This window comes from Miniopterus schreibersii (assembly GCF_964146895.1).
Source record: "Miniopterus schreibersii genome assembly, chromosome: 5".
Taxonomy (NCBI): Eukaryota; Metazoa; Chordata; class Mammalia; order Chiroptera; family Miniopteridae; genus Miniopterus; species Miniopterus schreibersii.
Genome location: NC_138106.1, coordinates 49,339,215 through 49,363,976, shown reverse-complemented (window position 1 = coordinate 49,363,976; position 24,762 = coordinate 49,339,215). Strand labels below are relative to the sequence as shown.

Here is a 24,762-nt window from a genome sequence, read left to right as displayed (position 1 = left end):
TGCCAAAGACAGCAGACATTGTGAATTAAAATAAGGTGACATTTGAATAAAGACTTGAAAGACATAAGGGAGTTAGATGTGAGTATCCCGGGTAGAGGGAACAGGCAGTGCAAAGGCCCCGAGGTGGAGCTGTGTGTGGTGTGTACAGGAATACCTTGGAAGCCACCGTGGCTGGAGCAGAATGGGCAAGGGGAAGGAAAAGATGTAGTTGGTGGGCTGCTACAGAGGGATCCCAGATAGGGAGGACCTTATATGCCATTGTAAAGCCTCTGGCGTTTACTCTGAGCAAAATGAGGAGCCGTGTTTTGATTTCCTCTTATGCCAGCTACTATACCTGGTCTTTTATAGACATTATTTCCTATGCTCTTATCCAGATGCCTAGAAGGTAGATGCTTTTATCACCCCATTTTATAGAAACAGGTACTAAAGTTTAGAGACTAAATATCTTGACCAAGGTGGCACAGCTCCATATGTGAAAGGATCAGGATTCGATCCCAGGCTGTATTATTCTTAAAACCCATGGACTTAGCCAGTTTGTGAGAAACGCCTTGACTGTATTGTGGACAGCAGCTCAGGAAGTAGAATCAGCGGGGTCCCGGCAGCGCTGCTTGGCGCCACCATTGTGTGTGAACTGCATCAGCATGTGCATGTTCCGCGCGGGGCTCCCGCTTTCGCACACTGACCCTCCCGTCCCGCAGGCGGCGCGGAGGCGGGCGCGTTCCCGGGCCGCGAGGAGGGCCGCGCGGGGCCCGAGGAGAACGAGGAGGTGATGCGCGCGCTGCTCATCCACGAGAAGAAGACCCCGTCGGCCCCCGCGGGCCCCGTGGGCGCGGCGCCCGCGGCCGGCAGCGACTCGGACAGCGAGACCAGCGAGTCGGACGAGGACTCCCCGCCCCGCCCGGCCGCCCGCCGCCGCGACGACGACGACGAGGACGACGACGAGTTCGAGGAGGTGGCGGACGCCCCGGTGGTCACGGTGGCCGGCCGCCCGTGCTCCTACCTGGAGGTGAGCCAGCGGCCCGAGCTGGTGGCGCAGATGACGCCGGAGGAGAAGGAGGCCTACATAGCCATGGGGCAGCGCGTGTTCGAGGACCTGTTTGAGTGAGCTCCCGGCCTCTCCCCACGCCCGTCGGAAGTCCCCTCCCCCGAGGAGAGGCGTTTGGCGGCTTTCTGCCCCCTCCTGTAAGGCGACCGTTCCTCTTGCGCCAGAAACCACGGGAGAGAGATTGACTCTCATGACAGAAACTTTCCCCACAGACAGGCTGCAGGCGTTCCCTCCCCCCTACTATGACAGTGTTCCTACTTTACTGTGTGTTTTTTTTTTAAATCGAGGCCTTTTTGTTTCCTTCCTAAGGCACGGTCTTCTCCTTTGTGAGGTCAGTGAGGGAAGCCTGTAAGGTGAATTCTTCCCGTGCCTGCAGCAGCCCAGTGTGACAGGTCACGGCAGCGCACTGATCCAATTTTTAAACATCCATTCTGAGCAAGCATTCCGAACAATTCCTGGCGTTGCTGCCAAGCAAAGCAGCTTGCCAACAGCAAGTCATTTGATGAGGGGGGAAAGCAGCCTTAAAGCTGCAGTTGAGGATGGTGTCAGTAAGTAAGGGGAGGTGGGCAGTGTGCAGGGAAGAGGGATGGATATGCCTAAATCTCATGATTAATATCTAAACCAAAATCTGTGTATTTACAACTGACCTGACTGGTAGATTCTGTTGTTTTGCTTATTGCCTTTTGGTTTGTATGATAAAAAACAAAGTGGGTTTGGTAAACCCTTATGAAGAAATTAGGAAAAAACATGGACAAAGGACAAGGAGTCCATGTAAGGGGTTCCCTTCTTCTACAGTGCTATAGATTGTCTATGAGGGCATTTCAGCAGAAACCCGCATACAGCAAGTGATACTCCCCTCTTTTTCTCCCTCAACACCATTGAACTCCTTCTTTGCCTCTCTCTCGATTATTGTCGGACACGGTATTATAGAATACACCCAGTATATTGTTGAGCATTGTCACCTCAAGGAACATACTTTGTTTTCAATCCTGATATGTAGCATGGTATTATTCCCTAAGGCAGAACTTTAAAAGTAAGGAACTTTCATACAAGGATCTGTAACAGTTGTATATTTTGTAACATTTCCCCTTGCATTGTAATTTTTAAGTATTTATCATTTTATAGTACATGTGTGAAGTTAAGGTAGATTTTAGAGTTACCTGAGCCCTGTAGGAAGTGATGTTTCATTTACCTGGCTGTATGAATGACTGAATATCAACCAACTATTTTATACTGACTGAAATTTGTTAATTTCCAGCTCTGTAACATCTTGGAGTGTAATTAAAATGAATATTCTTCTCATTAAAAAAAGTTTCAGACTTTTTTCTCTTATTAGTCATATTTTAAATAACAGATGCAGTTGTATGTGGTCCAGACTTTTTCTGGCAATAGTTGACTTAAGAATGACTTTTAGCCCTGGCCGGTATGGCTCAGTTGGTTGGAGCATCATCCAGGAGACGGAAAGGTGGTGGGTTCGCCGACAACTGCCCCCCTCCGTCAGGATGTGTACGGGAGGTAACCGATGTCTCTCTTTCCCTCTCTCTGAAATCAATGAGGAAAAAAATGACTTATTCATTTATTTTGTTGAGAGTATTACAAATGTCCCCCATTTCCCCCCCCCTCCACCCACTAATAAAGTTTCTGTGAATGTTTCTCTTTGAATAAAAATGACTTTTATGTATGTACCTTGTACACATGGTTTATTCAACTTTTAAACACTGTTTTTTAAGCTTTTATAGTTCTAGAATGTTCACTTAAATAAAACAATAATCGGAAGTAAAGTTTTAAAACAGTTGTAGGTTAACTGTCAGCTCTTTTTTTCAATAAATAAATGTTTTGCCTAGCTGGCATGGCTCAGCGGTTGAGCATCGGCCTAGGACCCAGGAGACTGCAGTTCGATTCCTGGTCAGGGCACATGCCCAGGTTGCGGGCTCAATCCCCAGTCGGGGGCGTGCAAGAAGCAGCCGATCAATGACTCTCTCACTGATGCTTCTCTCTCTCTCCCTCTCCCTTCCTCTCTCTGAAATCAATAAAGACATATTTATAAATAAATGTTTCTCACTAATTTTTCTTGAATCTGACTTGCATGTTCTTCCTAAAGCTACTGTTCTTTCTCCCGTTACCTACCAACTTCTGAAAGAATCATGTGGACTAGTGACATACTACTTTTACCCCCCTCTCACAGCCTGGCTTTTGCCCGTTCCTATGCTGAAGCAGCTTCCTCCAGTCCTGACTGTCCAGCCTCGCAGCCCTCTCGTCCTCAGTTCTTTTGGCCGCTCTTCCTTATTCGATGCTGTCAACTCTCTCTCTCCTTGGACATTTTCACTTGGCACCCTGGCCAGTGCACTGACCCGGTTCTCCTTACCTCCTTGGCTGTTCCTCCTCAGTCTTTAGACTTTACTTTTTCCTCTGCTGTATGTATCAGCATATCTCAAGGTCTAGTTCTTTTTTCCTTTCTCTGTGTGTGTGTGTAATTTATGTAATGGAAAAACATCAGAAGTGAAGACAAGCCCTCGCTGAGTGGCTCCGTTGGAGCGTTGTCCCGGACACCAAAAGGTTGTGGGTTTGATTCCAGGTCAGGGCACATACCTAGGTTGCAGGTTCAATCCCCGGTTGGGGCACATATGGGAGGCAACCGATTGATGTTTCTCTCTTATGTAGATATTTTTCTGTTTCTCCAAAAAAATGAATGAAAACTTCTCCTTGGATATGAATTTAAAAAAAAAAAAAAAAAGTGCCCGGCCGGGCGTGGCTCAGTGGTTGAGCGTCGACCTGGGATCCAGGCGATCAGGGTTCGATTCCCGGTCAGGGCACATGCCCAGGTTGCGGGCTTGATCGATGACTTCCTCATCATTGATGTTTCTATCTCTCTCTCTCCCTCTCCTTTCCTCTCTCTGAAATCAATAAAGATATATTTTTTTTTAAAAAAGTGAAGAATATGTGTATTTGTTGCAATAGTGTGAAATAGAATAGGTACATAGGTATACTAAATAAGCATTAATCAGGAATTAAACTATTTTCCTATGAAGCCATTTAGCCATTAAAAAGAGAGATAGATATTTGTAATGTGTTAGGTATAGAAGATTCTGTTTTTCTGTGTGTGTGTGTAAAGAAAAAAAAAGTACCTAATATGTGCTGGGACACTAACTTTTTTACATGTGTTGGCTCATTATAACCTGTGAGGTGGATATATGTATACAAAGATATATATAATTAGAGTTGAGAATTACAGTGGTCTTCATGTGTTACAATGGAAAAGATGTTTCCATTTTGAAAAAAGAATCAAATGGACATTTTTAAAGAAGTTCATGTAGAACGGGTGGGGAACCTTTTTTCTGCCAGGGGCCATTTGGATATTTATAACATCAATTGCGGGCCATAAAAAATTATCAACTTAAAAATTAACTATGAAGAAACTAGATTTATTGAATTTCGAGTCCTGCCTGCGGTTGTCTTGGGAAGGCCAAACCAAATGATTTTGCCTGTGGGCCGGATCCACAGGATTTTCCCCACTCCTGATGTAGAAGATACCTGGTAGAATTAAATAGAGTGACAAAAACAACCTTTTTATATATAATGCTAGGATTTTTACGTGTGCCTTTTGTTAAATACAGGACTTATTTCCTTAAACGTCTCTGAATGTATCCTCAAAATTAATAGGGAAATACAGCTTAATATAGAAACTTTTGTGCACTACCCCACATTTCAATAACATATCTAGTGACTCAATATATTGAGTTTGATATAATTTTATCTGACAGGTTTATGTCTGTTGAGTGGCACAATAATCTGGTGAGAAAAGCCAGTCAGTGACAGAATGACCAAAAATGGGAGCCCTGCCAATCAGCAGCCTCTGAAGCTCTCAGAAGGGCAGATTCACAGGTCTGTTGACCTTGGGATGCATGGAGTTGTTACCACCCACAGCCTATAAGGATGGCCAGTAACTTGTCTCTGAGTGAGATTGGCCATATTAGTATAACTCAAGTGTCAGATGCCCAGATGTCCCACTGTCCTTTAAGATGTATGTAGAATAGTTGTATCCTAACTATGGGATACTTCTTCAGTGTCATTTCTTTTGGGGGGTGTGGGGTGAGGAAGGGCTTCCTCCTCTCTGCCTCCCTGCTACCCTGGCTTCTCTGCCTCTCCTCTGCACCACCTGTACTAACTCCAGAGCGTCATCAATGCAAGTCTGTGTAACAGGTCCTCACTGAGCAGGGGACAGGTAGAGGGGTTTTGTCTCAGCACTGCATAGTCCAGGCATAGAAGAGTGGATCATACACATTCTTGTTTTAAAGACTCTCTTACCATCCTCACAGGTTTCGTCTCAAGTAAAACCCTGGCTTTAAATCTTGCTAAAATTTCAGCTCCTTTGTTTCTTCTCTTCAATTACCCCTTTCTTTCCAAAGGCCTTGGAAAGTTATAAATGTATTAGAGGAAATAACTCTGTTTTTCATTTTATTCCTATTCCAAACAGTGCGTTGAAAGCTCCTATCACATCCAAAGTGGCCTATCAAGGTGTTTCCCTAATCAAGGAGCCATCTCCCCACCTCTGGGAGTCAGCATGGGAAGTTAACTGTGGCTTTAAAAGGAACTTTTTTTTCTTCCCACGGCACTAAAAAATATTACTCGTCACATTTTGTTATAAGTAAAGTCATGTATTAGACAGCCCTGGCCCCAGGTGATCCATGACCTTGAATCTAGTGGAAAACTGCTTTCATTCTGTGTGCCCTTGACACTGAAGCCTTTTTCTTATTAAGATGCCCTTTTCCCTAAAATACCTTAAGGAGTACTAAGTTTAAATGATTAAAAGAAAATAGCCACTTTGGCATAGACTGGAAGTAAGGAGACTAAGTTCTAGTCCCAGGACCAGTTAACTAGATACTTGCACTGTGACACTGTTACCTGATGGTTACCTGTCTTTCTGGGCTGTTACCTGTCTTTCTGGGCTGGTTTCTCAGCTGACAATAATGAGGATTATGCTAGGATCACCAATGATTCCCTCTGCTCTGGTATTTTATGGAGGTAATACATTTTAAAATGAGACCAAATAATAATAACCAAGAAAAAAAAAGTCTGATGTGCTACAGCAATTCAAACCAAGTGAAGGCTATTTCAGTTGAGGGACTAGCATAGGTGGCAGGTTTAGGATTTAGAATGTAGCAAACCGCAGAATAAACAATGGCTAATGAGGTTTCTCTTTTCCTATCTTGGCAAGGTACTTCATTTCTAATTATCTGAATGAGTGAGGAAGACATATTTGAATATTTTATAACTTTTTGGTACCATTTTGAGAGAATGGACACTGAATGGAAATAAGTTTGGGAAGAGCAGTTCATTTTCTTTTCTACCAGCTCTTATGGCTAGATTCCCAGCCAGGACCACACTAGAAAGTCTTAACCTATGTACTTCCTTTTTGGTTTTTTAATTTCTGAGTTTTAAAAAGTAACTAAGAAATGACAAAACAAATATGAAAATCTTTAGAATTTAGAAATTGGTATAATTCCACCTTCTATTCGTTTAGCATTTAGTTTCCACCAAAGTGGTTTCACAAGTATTATCTCTTGGGAAGCCCAGCCAGTGTGGCTCAGTTGGTTGGAGCATGGTGCCACAGGCCGGAGGTGTATTGATGCTGTTTGCAATGCCTGTCGGGCTGGTTTCTGAATCCCAGAGAGAATGCTGCTTTACATGGGGAGTGGGAACACTGAGCTGGGGCATCAGGGGTGGGCTTCCTTTTGACACCTAACTGAGAAACAGGCCTTGGGTGGATTCCTTTCAGTGCAGTAAACCCTCAACTTTCTGAACCTTGATATAACAGACAGCATTTCCAGTCCGTGTGTCATATGTGAAAATTAACACCCTGTTAATTTTAAAATGCTTTCAACCAAGATTTGGTTATAATTAAATTAACAGATTATTTTTTGTTATTAATTCACTGTTATTTTTAACTAATTTTAGCGAATAGGCCATATTTTGGAAAAAACACTGTAGTAATTTCACTGACATAAATAAATATTACATATCTACAACTATAGTCTACATATTTAAATCCAACAGTCACCACTCGCAAACAGCGTTCAGCGAGTGATTAGCACGTGATCACACCGCGTCTCTCACGCTGATAGTTTCTGTGGTCGCCTGGCCTGACTCCCTGCATCAGCTGTAACCCCGGCCCCTGACGTTCGCATGCGCGCTAAGCCACGCCCAGCCGAGGGCATTTGTGAGCTCGCGGTGACTGGTGAATGCCCGCATTTACTAGACCTATTCAGTATAAATTTAAAATTATAGTAACACATATAGAAAACTTTTCTGTGAAATTACACTTTTCATACATACTGAATTCTAATTACACAAACGTGTCTACATAAGTAGAAACAAACTAATTTGTCAATTTTTTCACATACGCATTTGGAAAACTTACTTTATTATATAATGAACTTTAGGCTTTAATGGACACCCCCTTGACAGAACTAGTTCATTATGTTGAGGTTTTACTGTATTTTGCTCCAAACATAAAATGTTAATGGATATGCTTATTTTTGCTGAAGTGTGCACTGTCTAGTCACAAGGGCGCACTGTCACGTCACAAGTGTGCACTGTCTAGTCACAAGGGCGACCTGTCACGTCAGAAGGACGCCCCGTCACGTCAGAAGGACACCCTGTCTAGTCACAAGGACCCCCTGTCTAGTCACAAGGGCGCACTGTCACCTCAGAAGGACGCCCTGTCTAGTAACAAGGGCGCACAGTCACCTCAGAAGGGCGCACTGTCACGTCAGAAGGACACACTGTCTAGTCACAAGCATGGCCAGTTTTATTCCCAGTCAGGGCACATACTTGGGTTGTGGGTTTGATCCCCAGTTGGGGAGCATTTGCTAGGCGACTCATCCATCCTTCCTCTCTCTCTCCCCCTCTCTCTCTCTCTCTTTATCCCCCTTCCTCTCTCTAAGCATGTCCTCCAGTGAAGATTTAAAAAAGAAAAAATATATCTTGTGAAAACGAAAAAGATTTTCAGAAAGACACTGGCACCATGGTAAATTTACTATCTATTCTGTTGGCTTTTTATATTATAAAAGAAGCAAAATGAATGGAACAAGATAAGTTCGGGTAACCTCAAAACATGTAAAGCCAAACGGACTGAAAAGGGGGAAGAGTCATGAAATCTGGCTCCTTTCCTGGCCGAGCTAAAGGAACGGCTGAGCGTGGCGCCAGGAGCGGGGTGGGCAAGCACCCTCAGCTTCTCCTGAGCGAGCGTCATGTCCTTCAGAGCGCCGGAGGCTGCCTTTCCTATTCCAGTTGCAAAGCAGGCAGGCCTAGTACGTGACCCAGTTTCAGCAGTCACCCTCACATTTCCTGAGACAAAAGTGCATTATTGCCGACCTAAAGTAAATAAGTCTGAGAAATGAGTCTAAACAGAAGGCTGGTACCAGGTCCTAAAGTGCCTTGAATCAGTTTTTTTGGGGTGTTGTTATATGAATATTAATTCTTTAAAAATTCATCCAATAACACCTATATAGCAAAAAATAAAAACTCCCTACACAGTCCATCCCTATCTCACTACCCTGAGGTAACTGTTTTTATTAGTTTAATATGTCAACCCAGACCTTTCCTAGACCTTCAAGAAACAACATATACACATACCCACAGATACTCTGTAGTGGTCTTTAAATAAATGCAATCACATACACATTGCCATTTGCTTTTAAAGTACTTTTAAAAAGACAAAGATCTTTTCATCTTAGTATATTTAGATTTGCTTCAATTTTTAAAATAAGAACTAGAACTTTACAGTATAGTTGTAAGATGGTTTGTATAACAGTTTTCTTATTAAATGGCATTTAGATACATGTCCAGTTTTTCAACTATTAAAATGCTATAATGAATTTCCCTCATATTTTCATTTTCTGAGTATTTCTATAGGAGAAAATCAGAAAAGAGCCAAAGGGCATGTCCATTTTAAACTTTGATAGACATTGACGAATTGCTCTTTGAAAATATTGTTGGAGAATTTTAAGCAGGGAAACAATTTGTATGTCGGGTTGGCTTTTAAACCAGGAGATTATAAAGGCTATTTCAATAGTCTTGATGAGTAATTTGGTCTAAAAAATTGTCCAAGTCAGTGGGGATGGAGAGGAACAGACAGATTTGAAGAACTTTGGGGAGGTAGAATTAATGGATTTGTTGACTGGATAGGCCAGTGCTTTGGATAAAGCTCAGGTTTCTGACTGGATGGTGGTTCCATTTATTAAGATGGAAACATAGGAGGAGGGACAGGTTTTGCTCCTGTTTCAGTTTCCCATCTCAGTAAGTGGCACCATCATTTCACTTACATGCTCAACCCGAAAGTCTAATAGTTGGTCATAGGTGTGTGGTTTTTTCATCCCACTTCCAATTAGCAACTCCTGTCAGATTCAAAATATAATCTGATTTATATAATCTAATTTTGAAGGTAGAGCTAACAGGACTTGCTGATAAATTTAAAGTATATTCTAACCTTGATTTCTTATTACTTTCACCACTACCAGCCTACTCCAAGCCACATCAGCTCTCACCTTGACTATGGCAGCCTTTCAACTGGTCTCCTCACTTCACTCTTAACACCCTTCACTCCCAGGGATGTTGACAACTCCCCAAACCCAAGACTTTTTAAAAATGTAAATCAGATGATCATTTCCCAAACACCCTACTCCCTTAGAACCCTTCATTCACCCCCCCCCCCTAAAATAACATCTAAATTCCTTGCCCTTTTCTATGGGCCCTCAGTGGTCTGGCCCTGGGCTACCTTTTGACCAGGTCTCCTACTATTTATTCTTTCCTTGTTAACTACTTTCTAACCACTTTGAAACTCTTTCTGTTTTGCAAATATGCCAAGCTTTTTCCTGTCTTAGGTCTTTGCCTAACTGTATTTTCTGCATAAAACACTCTTTTCCATCCTTGTCCCTGTTATTTCATTCTCAGCTTAAAAGCCACCTTCTGTCTGCCCTGTCTCAAGGAAATCTCTCCCATTCATGATCATGTTTTCCTGTTTTATTTTCTTCATAGCAACATTACTCTTTGAAATGAATTTATTTCTTATTTAATTATTTATGTCTATCAACCTCTCCTCCAAAAGACTAAGCTCCTTGAGGGCAGGATACTAGAATACAGAATTAATCATGGTACATAGTAGGCACTCAGTGTTGAATGGATGGATGGACTGAAGAATCAGCACTAGGGGAACAGCCTTTTCTTCACCAAGGCTGATCATTTTGTTCCTGCTTGAACTGGAAATATATGTATATTTTCTTAATCAGTTAGCTATGTTCACTTGTGGCTCATGGTACCTAGGGCTGTGTCTCCAGGACAAACAGTAGAGGGTGCCAGAATATAGCTTCTTGGCCACAGCCAATGAAATGGCTAGCTGCTTCAATTCTGGGGAGTCATTAGCTTTAATATTCATGGAAAAAGGAGTATAGCGAGTACTTTGTCTAGGACTGCACTTTCTACATATGGCTATTTGAGTACTTAAAATGTATCTAGTCCAAACTGAGACAGGCCGTAAATATAAAACACCAAATTTTGAAGACTCAGTATGGGAATGGAGAATGTAAACTATCCTACTAATAATTTTTATATTGATTATATGTTGAAAAGGTAACTCTGTAGATATATTGGGTTAGAGGAAATATACCATTAAAAATAACTTCACCTGTTTCTTTTTCTGTGGCTATCAGAAAATTTAAAATTACATATATGGTTCACATTTGTAGTTTGCATTATATTCTATTGGATAGCACTGGTCTAAGGATTTTCTTCAGGTACTAGAACTTCAGGTATTGTACTTGGTGATTATTTGCATTTTTTCTCACATACAAGTTTTTGACCTGAATGCTGTGCCCACTTCCCTCTCCTCCTCAACCCTCTTCCAGAAAGGTAGGCTTCATTTTGTTTGTAGACTCTTTGTTCTTGGGACAATAGTGAATTTTGCTGGTTTAATTTTTCCCCTTTTAACGGTGGGAGTGGTTGGGGTGAGGTGTTTTTTGTTTGTTTTTTCCTGAAGTAGGGTGAAATGTAGGGATGTCAGCAGTGGTGATAGGAACTGAGACGTTTTCCACTATTGAAACCAATGTCATCATGTTGAAAAGTGCTGCTGATTTCTGGGTAACTGAGGAAGAGGAGCACCTGGAAAGTCCTGCTGGAGGTGAGAGCTAAGAGCCAGTCCTAAATCAGAGGAGAACTGGGAGCTCAATGTGTTGCTCTATATGCATTATATTAATATGTATTATATATGAAGTTGCTCATGTGTTTACTGATTGTATCCCCCCTTCACTAGAATGTAAGCTCCATGAGGGCAGACTCTTTATTTTTCTTGCTCACTGTAGTATTCTGGCTCATAGCCCTGGCTCAGTGCCTGGCACATAGTAAGTAGTTGTCATACACATTGAATGAATAAACAATTAGTTTATTTAGTCCAGGAGTAAACTATGACCTTTATATAAAGGACTTATTTTCAGTTTCTGTCATTGCTTGTATACCTAATGTTTGCATGCTATTTTGTATGAATTATCTTGCTGTTTGGAATGCTTACAGATGGTGAGCGCTGATCTGCGTAGCAAAGGGCATTTTCCCAGCAACTGGTGAAACCAGCTAACCAAAAGTATGTCTAACAAATAGATCCAACCCATCGCTTAAGCGTGACTTGGTTCACTTAGTATATTAAGATCGTTATTTAAAGAGGAAATGTGGAAAGAACAAAGATTTTGCTATTTCTTTGACTAGTTTTGTCTTATAGTAATATTGATGATACAATGGTTTCCTTTGTGACATCGAAGACCCAGCTTCCTTTTATCTTTATGTTCAGCCATTCTTGGCAACTGTTGCTTCACGGTCACATAATGGCTGAGCCACCTGTACCTTCAGGTCAAAAGAAGAGAGGGTATAAGGGGTTAAAAGTATAAACCAGCTGAGTCAGTATTTCCTCCCCTTTTTTTTGGATTTTTCATTTGGCCAAATTCATATGACATAAAGTGAAACATTTTAAAGTGATGGCATTTAGTGCACTTACAGTTTTGTGCAACTACCATCTCTATTCAGTTCCAAAACATTTTCATCACCCCAAAAGAAAACCCAATACCCATTAGGCAGTTGCTCCCCATTCTGTCCTTCCTCCAGACCTTGACAACCACTAATCTTCTTTCTGACTGTCTATGGATTTACCTATCTTAGATATTTTGTATAAATGGAACCATACAGTATGTGGCCTTTTGTGTCTGGCTTCTTTCACTTAGCGTAACGTTTTTGAGGTTCATGTTGTGGCGGGTATCAGTGTGCCATTACTTTTTATGACTAAATAGTTCTCCACTGTGTGCCTATACCACAATTGATTTATTCATTCTACTTTTGATGGACATTTAGATTGTTTCCACATTTTGGCTAATGTGAATAATGCTACTATGAGCATTGTGTACAAATATGTAAGTGCCTGTTCTCAATTTTGGGGGGTATGTACCTAGGAGTGAAATTGCTGGGTCATATGATAATTTTATGTTTATGTGTTCTTTCATTTTAAAGTAATATCTCTCGCCCAGCCGGTGTGGCTTAGCAGTTGAGCATCGACCTATGATCCAGGAGATCGAGGTTCAATTCCCGGTCACGGCACATGCCTGGGTTATGAGCTTGATCACCAGCGGGGGTGGGGGTAAGGTGGGGGGGGATGGGCAGGGAGGCAGTGCTGATCAATGACCCTCTCTCATCATTGATGTTTCTATCGCTCTCCCTCTCCCTTCCTCTCTCTGAAATCAATATATATATATATAAAATGAAGTAATCCCTCTCCAGCACTGTGTGCAATAATTACTGTCATTCACTGGGGAGTAGACAGGGCCTGGTGACCAAGATGTCTGTTTTGCACATGAGAGTTGACAGAGAATACCAGAACTCAAGGGTTTGTGAGCAGAGAGCCTTTCCTGGCAACAACTACAGAGAACAGAGCAATAGGAGACATGCATATGAGGTAAGAATTCTAGAGTCCTGGATTTGCTTTCCTGAAGGAATTAGCTTTTCTGAATTGCCCATTCCTGGGATTCAGACTCTAGGTCACAGCGTGGAGTCCTCCTGGCCTTCCAGAGTGCTAACCTTGACCTGTGACCTCTGGCTCCACTTATCTGTCACACAGACAGGCCTTGAAGTCCAGGGTCAGAGTGGGCTAACATCTTCATGAGGTAAGGCCGTTATGTTTGAACATGCCTGTAAGTGTACTAATATCTGGGCTAGTGGCGATGGAAGTTATTAAGATCTGGAGGATGGATCCAGAACTAAATTGCCTCTCACAAGTATTTGCTCAGTATGAAGTTGGTTTTAATCAGCCCTATTCCACCAGCTTCAAAAACTGGAGGCTGGCAGCTTTTCATTTCAGGGTAGTGACCTAGCTGGGAGGTCTAAAGAATGATTCTGACAGTGTTCCAAGAGAATCTTTCCCTGCTGTTATGTGCCTGAGTGCAGGTATAATGTGTGTGTAGGAGGTTGGAAAAAGGCAAGACAGGGTGGGCCTTTATGCTTAGTGGGTAGGCGGAGAGGACCTACTGTGCTGTGTATGGCAATCACATTTCACAGCTCTGACAGGCTGTAACTTCCTGTAAATTTAGTGATAATTTCTTTGCTGCTTTTCCACTGAGACTCATTAAGTTATAAAAATATGGCAGTGTTGTGAACGTCTCTGTGCATGTCTCCTGCATTAGTCTAGCTCCTTCAAAACTGACAGTATTTTCCCTCCCATCCTCCCTCCCCACCAACAGTTAGGGACAAAAACACCTACCAAGCAAAGAACTAACTGAAAGCCTGTGACAGTGGCTCTTTTGCCTCCTAAACCACTATTTTTCAAGCAGTGCCTTGGGCTACTTTGGGAGTTCTTCAATATGTCCTCACTGTGTTTTGACTGACAGATCTCAGTGTTTTAGCATCTGTGTCATTAGATCACTCCCCTATCCCCAAAGTGCACTTGGTAATCCCTTTTGAAACTTGCTTTTCTCCAGAAAGTGCTCCTTTCCCTCTGCCTTGAGTTCTCCGTTCATTTTCTTCCCTCCTCTGTCCTGTGCCCTCTTCTCTACAGTCATCGCTTCTGAAAAGAGCCCCTTAAGCCTACTTCCTATGGCGGAGGAGATGCGCAGCTTTCATTTCCTCCCCAATTTTGCATTTCTCCCCACTCTTCATGCATGTGATTCAGCTGGGTTGGCTGCCAGTCATAGTGATTGATTCAGACAATCCAGGCCAGACAATAGGAGTTTCTTCAGGGTTTTTGTAGAAATGAGAAAAAGGTACTTTCTCTTCCTACTAGGGTTGTTAAACTAACCCTAACTACTAGGTAACTAACCAGCATAACTGGTAGCTGCTGGGAACAATCTTTATCATTGTTTGAGGACAAGCTGCCTGAAAATGACACCAACACAGAAAGGCAGACACTAGAGAAGGAATTAGATTTCCAACCATCACACTTGAGCACCTGAATCCTGACACATCTGAAGCCATTTTCACCCTTGCAATTTCTTGTTCTATGAGTCCATACATTTTACTTTATTCTCAGGCCAATTTGAGTTGGGTTTCCATCCCTTGCAATTGAAAGTCTTGACATAGACAATGCCTACCCGCCCACTGTTACCTCCACTTCATCTTTCCTCTGTCTTTCCCTCTGGGCCCTATTTAGTTGGAGGTAGTGTCTCACCTACTATCAGCCTCCTCAGCTCTTCCCACTGACCTCATCAGTGCCATGATCCCATACATGCATGTATCTAGGGCTTTGTAGCTTATCTAGGGTTTTCCTATTTCACTTGATCTTCACATAAATCTCTGAGGAAAGTAGAGGAGGCATTATTATCCTCTTTCTTCTGCTGAGAAAATAAGTTGAAAGAAGTTTATGGTGATTTCTCCATATCATATTTATAGTAAATGCAGGGACTCAAACCCAAGTTCCCTCACTGCTGATCTAGAAGGGTTCTTTCTTTCATGTTGTGTTGCCTCCTCTGGGTAGAAGCATGGCTCTAACGTAAACTCAGACTGTCCTCTCCCATGGAAACCTCCTTTCTCTAACACCTGTAGGCCTAATGGGAAGGAGGCCTCAGATTTGTTTCTGTATCTGTTTCTGTATCTCTTTCAGATTGGCTGCCCTCCATTTTCTATCATTTGGATTCCATTTCATCTGTCTGTACCACCTGTCACAAGTCTTTGTTATTGTAATAGGTTATTTCTCAAATATTTAACCTAGTTTAAGACTATGACTGGTTCTGGGTTATATTATGACTTGGCTTCCTATTGACCCTTAACTCTCCAACTTCTTTAACATCCCAAGGCCTCCCACAAGGTCTCTCAAATCAGCTCTCATCCCTACATCTCTTCCTGACCTGTTTTTTATCCTCCCATGTGTGGGCTGGGGCCTGTGGCAGCAAAGATTCTAACTCATGCACTACTGGCCCTGCTGCTTATTTTCATCTGGGCCCATCCTCTAGATAGCTACAGTGGCTGCTTCTCTCCTTGGTCATTACCAATCTGTTCTTGATCTTTCATGTCTGAGATCAATTTTCCTCCATACATCTTCTATAATAAACACTATCGGTTGCTTAGTCAGAATCTATTGCTCCCTTCCTAATACTACCTGATTTTTGCTAACAGATCTTCTTCTCAAAGAAGTACATATGCTTCTGGAGAAGCTAACTCAATATAGTCATCTGTACAGTTGGTCCTGATTGAGCCAAGGATACTTGTAGTAGTAATTGGGGCTATTAGTAAATATTCTAGTTCTCCTAGATATGTGGTAAGATTGCATTACTTAGCTTGTTGGAGTTAGGTGTGGCCATGTAACTTGCTTTGGCCAATAAAATGTGAATAGAGGTGACATGTGTCATTTCCAGGCAGAAGCCTTTAAGTGCCAGTGCATGATTCACCAGGTCCCCTTCCCCCTGCTGCAGTGATTGCTAGAGCATTTGTCAAGATGAAGCCTCTATCAGCCTGAGTCCCAGAGTGACTATAATGATAGTGCTCCCCCTTCCCATCTCCACTGGCACATAGTGAATAAGAAATAAATTTTTGCTGTATTAAGCCACTGAAATATGGGAGTTGGCTGTTTACTGCAGTATAAGCAGGCCATCCTCTCACCAGTGCCTGGGTCAGAAACCTAGCCTAAGCCAAGCAATCCATGGCATTTCCTGGTCAAGGAATTGGTTGAGAAAAAGGCTTGTGACCGTTGGTACACTGAGATGAGAAGGGAGGCTTGCTGGGGCTTTGAGGAAAGAGGTTTCCTCACTTTTAAGAAAGCCACCAGAATAGATGGAGTCTTTCTTCCTCTGGACGTTACTTGTAAATGTGAACCTGGAATTACTAAGTCATCTTGCTACCAGCCTGAGGATAAAGCCAACACATAAGGAGAGTAATACCAAAAGAATGACAAAGAAATGATGCCAAAGCTCTGATTAATCATAACCAATTATTACCCTACCTTTGGATTTTTTTCAGTTGGAAAAGCCAATAAATCTCCTTTACTGTTTGAGCCATTTGAGTTGGGTTTTCCATTACATATGTCCAAAAGCAACCTAACAGTTTGTAACTTACACAGTGGATATTTGGTGCAAAGTAAGTGCTCAACAAATATTGATTAACTGAACAAGTATAAATCAAGCTTTACCCTTAAAGAGCTTACAGCAGTATTGACTCCAAGTCTCACAAACCTGAAAGATTAGAGATCAATACAAGAGAGTATAAGCTGTTAGGTACAAAATTAAAGTTCCAAAAGGCATGTTAATAACAAACAGTAAAGGCTATGAAGGAAAGATATTATTGCCTAAAGGTTGGGAGCAAAGGTTTTTGGAAAAGGTCAGATTTGATCTTAAGAAAGAAAAAGATCAATTTGGATAAGCACTGAAAAGTGGGAGAGTGGATATCGCTTAGAGTTAGGGCAATAGCAAGCAACAAGGAATGTGATGGTGCTCAGTGTATGTCAGATCTTTTCTTTTTCTCATTGTGAGACAATAGAGAGCCATTTCCTCTTGAACTGTTTGATGTAGACTTGATGTAAAAGAGGTGTGGCCACTACCCTGACTACTTAGCTGCTTACTTGCTCAAACCCTTGCACACAGTAGGCAGTCAAACCTGTTTACAAGATTACAAAGACATCCATCCATGCACGTTTTCTCCCCAAGGAAACACACGTCTAAGGGCTTGTCTGACAAGCATTCTACTTCTTTTCTGGCTCTCTTAACACAATGCTTGGCACATAGCAGGCCCTTATTTAATACTTGCCTGAATTGATTAAAATTATCTGGTTTGGGAAGAAGTTATTTGCCTAGTGAGCTTGGTTTCCCAGCACATCAACACTTCATCATACCTCTGTCAGATCAGATTCTCAATAGGGTATCTTAACTACATGCTATTAAAATACCTAAATAGAAGGCCCATCTGTTTGAATAGACTGAGCCTGATGAATCAGCGAGAGAGGTGGGAGGCTGATCCAGCCAGACATGAACTGATCCGGTGGGGAACAGGCAGCTCTCTTTCCCTTTGCCACCCGAGAGTGCTCACAACAAAACATACAGATTTATAAAGAGAAAACTGGATCAAGCAGTTGGGAAAACATGAGCACTGAAGCAAGCCACACGGCAGTGTCTGTGGGCTAACAAGTCTGGCCGGAGCCCCGTGTCCCAGCTGCGGCTCGTGCTGAAGCATTTGTGGGAGCAGGAGAAAGAGGAGCCCAGGGACTTGCCTGCACCTCTGGAATCTAGATTTTGTTTTCATGCAGTTGTAAAGAGCATTTTTCTTTAAAGCAGGATTTATTTTGGGAACTGTCGCTGGTGAAGTCACCAAGGACTTAAAGACCTAAGATAAAATGCAGTGATGGAAAAGTGTTGAGGAAGCTGCATCCTTTTGTCACTTCCCCAAGGAGTTTGCACTAACATCCATCCCTGATGCGATGTCATCAAGCTCTCACTTTCAGATTGTCTTGGCTGCCAGGGTCCTGATCACAGTCAACTACTCAACTACCACAGTCTCCCTTTCCCCACTTCTCTTCAAATACCCCGGGTGTGGACTGCACTCTTTGATTCTGCCATTAAAGAAGGAAAAAAGATTGGGCTGGTGGTGGTCACTCTTCACCACGCCAAACAACAGGTTGAAAATTGTTTTTTCCTATGCTCTACTGGTCTCGGTGGCACTTAGCACACAATAGGTGCTCGATAAATAATCTGTTAAATTGAATCATGTCTCAGTTCTCTGGGCTAAGAAAAATGTTTGATGTGCTTTATTATCACCACTGGTATGATTTCTCTTCTACTCCTCTGTCACCTCCATATGTGTCCTTAGCCCAGCTCCCCATACACATGCAAACACCATTCAGGTGTTTCTATTTCTCTTTTAGGGTTCCATTTAGGGTATTTTCTTTGTTAAATAAGAGGAGAACTGAGAAGAGTACACGAGTCAAAAATTCTGGATTCTGGTTCCAGCTGTGCCATTTACTTTGAATATGAGGTAAGCTCAAATTCCTCATCTCTGAAAGAATAATAATAGTAATATATGTCTGACTTAACCTCCCAGGTTGGTACAAGTGTCAGATGAGCTAATATATATGAAAGCCCTTTGAGAACAGAAAAAGTATTTTAAATGACCATTCTTCTAAGTTCCTAACCCCTTCTTCCAAGTTCATGTCCCCAGTAAGGCACATGTAGAATTATCAAGAAAGTCTTCCATGGTGCATTTCCCTGGGAGATGGGCTCCTTCTCACCTCCCTTCCCCAGGAGAGGTTCACTGGCTGGCTTCCTGGGTCTGAATGGGACACTTTTACTCTGATGCCTTCACTGGGGTCCAGGGTCAGGCCCTCAGCTCTGCAGCCTCAGAAGCTCAATCTTGGCAGAGCCTCTGAGTTGATCAGACTCAGGGATGCTGACTCATACTAACTCACAAGAGACTGATATATAACCAGAATGCCAGTTGATTAATTTACCATGGGAAACATTTGACCTGATCTGCCCCTGTTCTCCATATAGGCCACTTGTGAGGGAAGAGAGATTATCAGAAGGTTGCTCAGTGAGCAAGGGACTTTGACAAGGGGAGTTTGACCATTCAAATGTTTAATAACACCAGGCTCTGCTCATCAGCTGTGCTATCTTCTCAATAGGAATCCATTCTCCAGATGGTCTAGATGTTTCTGGCACCCTGGCAGGGAACCCAATTCCAGAATTTTGTTTACATGAGCCAGAGTGTGCCAAATGTGCCCTTTTGCCCACATTTGCTTGGCTGACCAATCTTCTGACTTACACATTGCTCTTTATATGTGTTAATCTATTTCAGACCTCTTGCAGTGTCACTGTGGTTCCCAAAGCCAGTCTGCTGGCCAGGTGGGGCTGATTGCCACAAAAGTACCTGGGGGGTGGCTGGTAGGGGGTAGGGTCGTGGTTATTACTAAGAAATGCAGACCTTTTTTTTTTTTTCTTTTTTTTTTCCCCTACTAGAAATTCTAATGTATTGGGTTTGGGGAAGGGTTTAGGAATCTGAATGTTTACAGGGAGCACAAATGACTTTAATCATTAGCCAGGTGCAGGAACCACTGATATAAATTTTATTTGGCTAAGAATTATACTGTTGCTTTAAGATGATGTTGCATATTCTGATCTGATCCATTATGGACTGATTGTATAGATTAACTTTCAGAACAAAATGTTATTTCCTAGTTCTTAAGGGCCAGTCACTGTTGCATCTTTGAACCAATTTTCCTCCCTCCTTCTCTCCCTCCCTTCCCTCCATCCTTCCATCCTTCCATAAATATTTATAAATACCTAATGCATAAGGAAGCTTAACTAGAGAAGGTTGTGGCAATCAACACTCCCAATGCCAAAAGCAAAAGCTGCTTTTAGGAGCTAATAGACTTTGAGGATTAGGACACATAATCCTAGTGCTTTAAGGCCAGCCAATAAAAGCAGGGCCTGACATTGAACAATCTGGAGACAATTTCCCTGTGGTAAGTAACCCTAGGTCTTGGCATACTTCCTGAGCTGATGTCCTCTAGGAAACAACCTTATCCTCACCAGTGGCCTTGAGGGAAACTACATGTCCCCATTTTACTCACGGGAAAGAAAATAGCTGCTTTTCCTCTCAAACATGATCCCCACCCCACTAGCATCTGGCATGGCTTGCTTCCAGTAGAGAAACCAAATCAGGGGAACCAAGTGAGAATCCTCTAAGGAGAGGGCCCAACGTGCGATGGGCGCCACAATATACTAGGTGCTGTGTTTTCATAGTTGTTATGCCTTATGCAAAAGCTACTGGTAGGCATTAATAGCCCCATTTTCCAGATAAAGAAATTGAGGCTCAGAGGGGTTAGCTTGCTAAAGTTACCTGCAAGTGGTAATGGTAGAATTGGGATTTGAATCCAAGCCCACTCCGTTCCAGGTTTTATGTTCCTTCCATGGTCCCTTGCGGCTTAGTAAACAGGGGATTTGGAAGAAGGAGTTTTGAGCGTGGGATTAATTGTGATATGCATATGTATTTATAGATAATACTTAAGTCTCTCTATACAGAATTATTCATAGTATATACATATATCTTTTTCATTATTCCACAAAGACAACTATCACTTTCCTACATATAAAATATATTAGCATCTCAACGTGCATTTGGTATACAGCTAATTCTGATTCCTGTCTGGAAAAAAAGGCATTACTTGTAGACAGAATTGGGAGTCAGGATTCGCAGTTTATAGTCCTGACTGTGCCATTCATTCACTCACTGTTTGTCTTGTAAAGCTGACTTTTCCTCCCTGGGCCTCAATTTCTTCATCTGCAAAAAGAATCTAATCTAGATTTCTAGATCTCTAACATGCTAAGATTATGAAAACCTGGAGACAACTGTTACCATGTTTCTTAACTGTTTTAGGTCAAAGCATAGCAAATGAATACTAGAAAAAAAATAAAGCTGAGTGTATATGTGTGTGTATAAATATATATACATATATATGAAGACTATTTAAAAATAACTAATATTTATTGAGCACTTTATAGCTGCCAGAGACTGTACTAACTAGTTTACGAACTTTTGATTCATTCTTACCAATCAACTCAGTTTTTATTTATCCACCTCTGAGGAATAAAGAAAGAAATAATTTGCCCAGGATCATGAGGCTGTTAGATAGAGAAGCAGCTACTGAAATCCAGGTCTGATTCTATGGCCAGTAGCTGAGTATGGTCCTACCCTCTACTCTCTTGCTTTATGCCTCTCACTCTGAGGACTGTGTAAGACATTTCTTGAAGTCCCATTTGAGATTACCTGACCTTGGAATATGAGGGAAAAGGAGCCCATATGAGCCCATGTAAGGGAATTTCCTACAGACTATAATTATCAAGCTCTCCCCTGGGAAGGCAGCTGTAAAAGTCAGACGGAATATGTTCAGGTTCAGAGAGTACTTTTCATTTCAACTGTATCAGAGAAAACATTCTACTAGTCAGCAGGCCCTGGCCATAAAATTGTTTCTTTTCCTTAGTTTTATTAGTATGCTTTGTTTCCCCAACATTAAGTTCATTAGGCCCCAGTTCCTCCGACCAGGTCTAAACAGGAGGAAATAAACCAGTGAGGGAAACACTCCTTTTCTGTCCAGCACTGGCCCCATGAAGGTGAAGGGAAGAGGGAGGAGAGGAAGGTAGCAAACTATCAAAGGGTGGAGTCTTACATAGCGGAGCTGCTGCATTTGACATTTGGCCCGTTCAAGTGGTGCCTTGGTGTAATCTGTTGCCTGGGATCTTCCTGGGCAGGGATGTTAAGTGGCTAGATTGGGCCACAGTCTAGAAGGAGTTATAAACACATCATCAGCCTCATACAGCCCCAAGGGATGATGCCTGGGTCAGGCCCCGAGGGTGTCCAATCCTGGGACCAGGGATAGGAGAATAGGTAGGAAGGTGCAGGTAGAGTCCCCACTTTTTTCTGTTTTCTTCCTTGCTCACTTTGTGCATTAAAGAGATCTCCTTTTCTTCTTTGTGTGCCTTATACTATGTGTTCTTCAGGCGTTTTGGAGAGAATTGAAAAAAGGCTGTCTATAAATTGCTCAAACTATTTAGAAGTCTCTGCATTGTGTACCCAAGCCTACACTTCCAATAATGTCAGAAAAGTTTGCTTCATTTTTGCAAAGCATCAACAGGTTAAATGGCATTTTTACTAAACCTACAATGACACAAAGCTGGAAAATATAGCTACAGAAACAAAATTCAAAATTGTCTAGACAGTCTGGAATGTCTTGTCTAACTCAATAAGATGAAATGTATCAGAAATAATTGCAGGATTCTATATTTAGGGTAAAAAAGAAAACCAACTATTCAGGATGGTGGAGTTACCTGGACAGTGTTTGTTCATATGAAAGAACTGAGGACTTTAATTAAGTACCAGTTGAATATTTGCCAACACTATGATGGGTCTGCTGAAAAAAAAAATCCAGTCTTTGATCGCATGAAGGGAAGTGAGGTGGAGATCACAGGCAGCCCTGGTCTTCAGTGGGCTGTGGTCAGACCACACTGAAGTACTGGGTTCCGTGGGAGGTACCACAATTCTTGGGGGATATTGACCAACTAGAACAAGGTAAATAGGATGGTGAGAGTCAGGAAATCAGAGATAATTGATATAAATAATCATATTTAGCCTGGAGAAGAAAAATAATCAACCAAAGGAACACCATATCATTGTTTGTAAATATTTCAAAGGCTCAAATGTGACAGGCAGAATAAATTGGCCCTTCCCTGTCAAGATGCAGAGCTAAGCCAAGGAGTACAAGTTAAGAAGGCAGATTTTAGTTCAGCGTAAGAGCTGTTCAACAGCTGAACCATTGTCTTAGAGAGAGGGAGCTCGCAGATTCTAGAAAGTGCTATGGTTAAGTCTCCATGAGAAGAACTTTATAGTGGACAGAGCTGAGGTGAGAAGTGGGAAAGCATGGCTTTTGTTGTTGTTGTTAATCTTCACCTGAGGAGATTTTTTCCATTGATTTTGAGAGAGAGTGGAAGGGAGGGAAGGAGGAAAGAGAAAGAGAGAAAGAGAGAGACAGAGACAGAGAAACATCCATGTGAGCAAGGTACATCCATTGGTTGCCTCCTGCACATGCCCAGACAGGGCCGGGAATGAACCTGCAACACAGGTACATGCCCTAGACTGGGAATCTAACCCATGACCCTTTGGTGTGCAGGCTGACTCTCCACCACTGAGCAATACTGGCCAGGGTTAATTGTTTTATTTATACTTCCTAGCCCAAAAGAGCCACCATTGTCTCTGTTTTCTCCCAATTGGATTTATTTCTCTGATTTCACCTGATATCTCTTTTTTTCCCCCCTTGGGCCTCAACTTGGGAGCCACAGACATCAGCTGGAGGACCATGCCTAAAGATTCAATGCCTGTGACTTTCTGAGCAGGGACCATCACTTTGGAAAACCTAAGCCCCTTAGGAATTCTTCCCACAGTGAAACTCAAGTTCTGTACTCATCCATTTGCTTATTAACAGAAAGACTCACTTTGCTTTTTGAGCATATATTAAACAATTATTGTTTCTGCTGCAGAAATATTTTTATTATTCCATATATTGTACTTTAATTTCTTTGAGTTTCATTTGGTAATTCCTAGACACATTACCCTGCTCTTAAAAATTATGACCAGAACTTTGATAACATAATAATTTTAATAATAATTAAATTTATTACACAAAGGAAAAAATATGAACAGGACGTTTTGCTCTATGGTTTGCCTGTGCAGTTAAAATGACGACAGAAAACTTCTCCCTGCAAGGTGCTGCCCTGCAGCCCTGAAAGAGATTGATCACCATGCATTCATCACCCCTTACCTTACAGCCATTCCATTAAGAAAGGCTGGCAGCCTCATTCTTAAAATCCTTGATGCAGGGGCTTAGAATTGGTGTTTTTTTGTTTGTTTGTTTTCTTTCAGGAGAATACAAGACAGGCTTCAAAAGTTCTTAGAATAAAAGAATAATAACAATAACAACACCACAAATACTTTCATAGTGTTCGCTATGGGCCGGGCACTGTTTAAGCATTTCCATAATATAATTTATTTAATCTTCACAATAACCCTGTGGTAGGTGCTATTGTTTTCTCCATTTTATAAATAGAGAAAACATGGCCTAGAGAAGTTATATAACTTGCTCTGGGTCACAGAGCTTGTAAGACGGGAGGGGGGGGGGGAATTGAACTCATGAGTCCTGGCTCCAGAATCCAGGCTCATAGCCACCATGCTATATATACCACCATACCATGTTCCCTCTCATTTTTAGAAGGTACAATTCCTTAAGATAAATCCATGACTAAAGCTTCTAGTTTCAACATCTTATCACCTCTTTTAAACTTGTGTACTTTTTCCATTATAAAAATAATAGTGCAGTAGCTAAGAGTCCTGACTTTAATGTCAGATAAACCTGGACTCAGATGCAGGCTACCCACTGATAAGTTACTTAATTTCTTTAGTTTCCTTATATGTAAATCCATAGATTTGTAAAGAGGATTAAGTGAGATAAAATATGTAATGTGCTTAAGCAGGGTGCCTGGCCCAGAGTCAGCGCTCAGGAAATGTTAGCATTCGTTAATATGCATTATAGTCAAAGAGGATATGGGGAGACTGAAAGTAGAAATAGAGAAGAAAACACCAACAGTCCCACGACTTGGCCTGATTTTGAGCTATTTTCATTTTGTCTTTCATCTATGTGTAAGAGAAAGTAATGTTTGCTGTTGTTT

The 24,762-nt window shown here is 41.9% G+C and overlaps 1 protein-coding gene across 3 annotated transcripts in view; it reads left to right on the top strand.

Moving 5' to 3' along the window:
• The window catches only part of GTF2E1 (general transcription factor IIE subunit 1), a 39,584-nt gene extending 36,494 nt beyond the window's left edge, over positions 1 to 3,090 (top strand). For 2 of the 3 annotated variants that reach the window (XM_081138703.1, XM_081138702.1), the window contains one exon: positions 699 to 2,722. In XM_081138703.1, coding sequence (XP_080994829.1) covers positions 699 to 1,105 — 407 coding nt within the window. In that variant the 3' untranslated portion in view covers positions 1,106 to 2,722. Of the gene's footprint in view, positions 1 to 698 lie in introns of all 3 variants that reach the window. The other variant, XM_081138701.1, reaches the window with a different exon arrangement.
• The last annotated feature ends 21,672 nt before the right edge of the window (positions 3,091 to 24,762 follow it).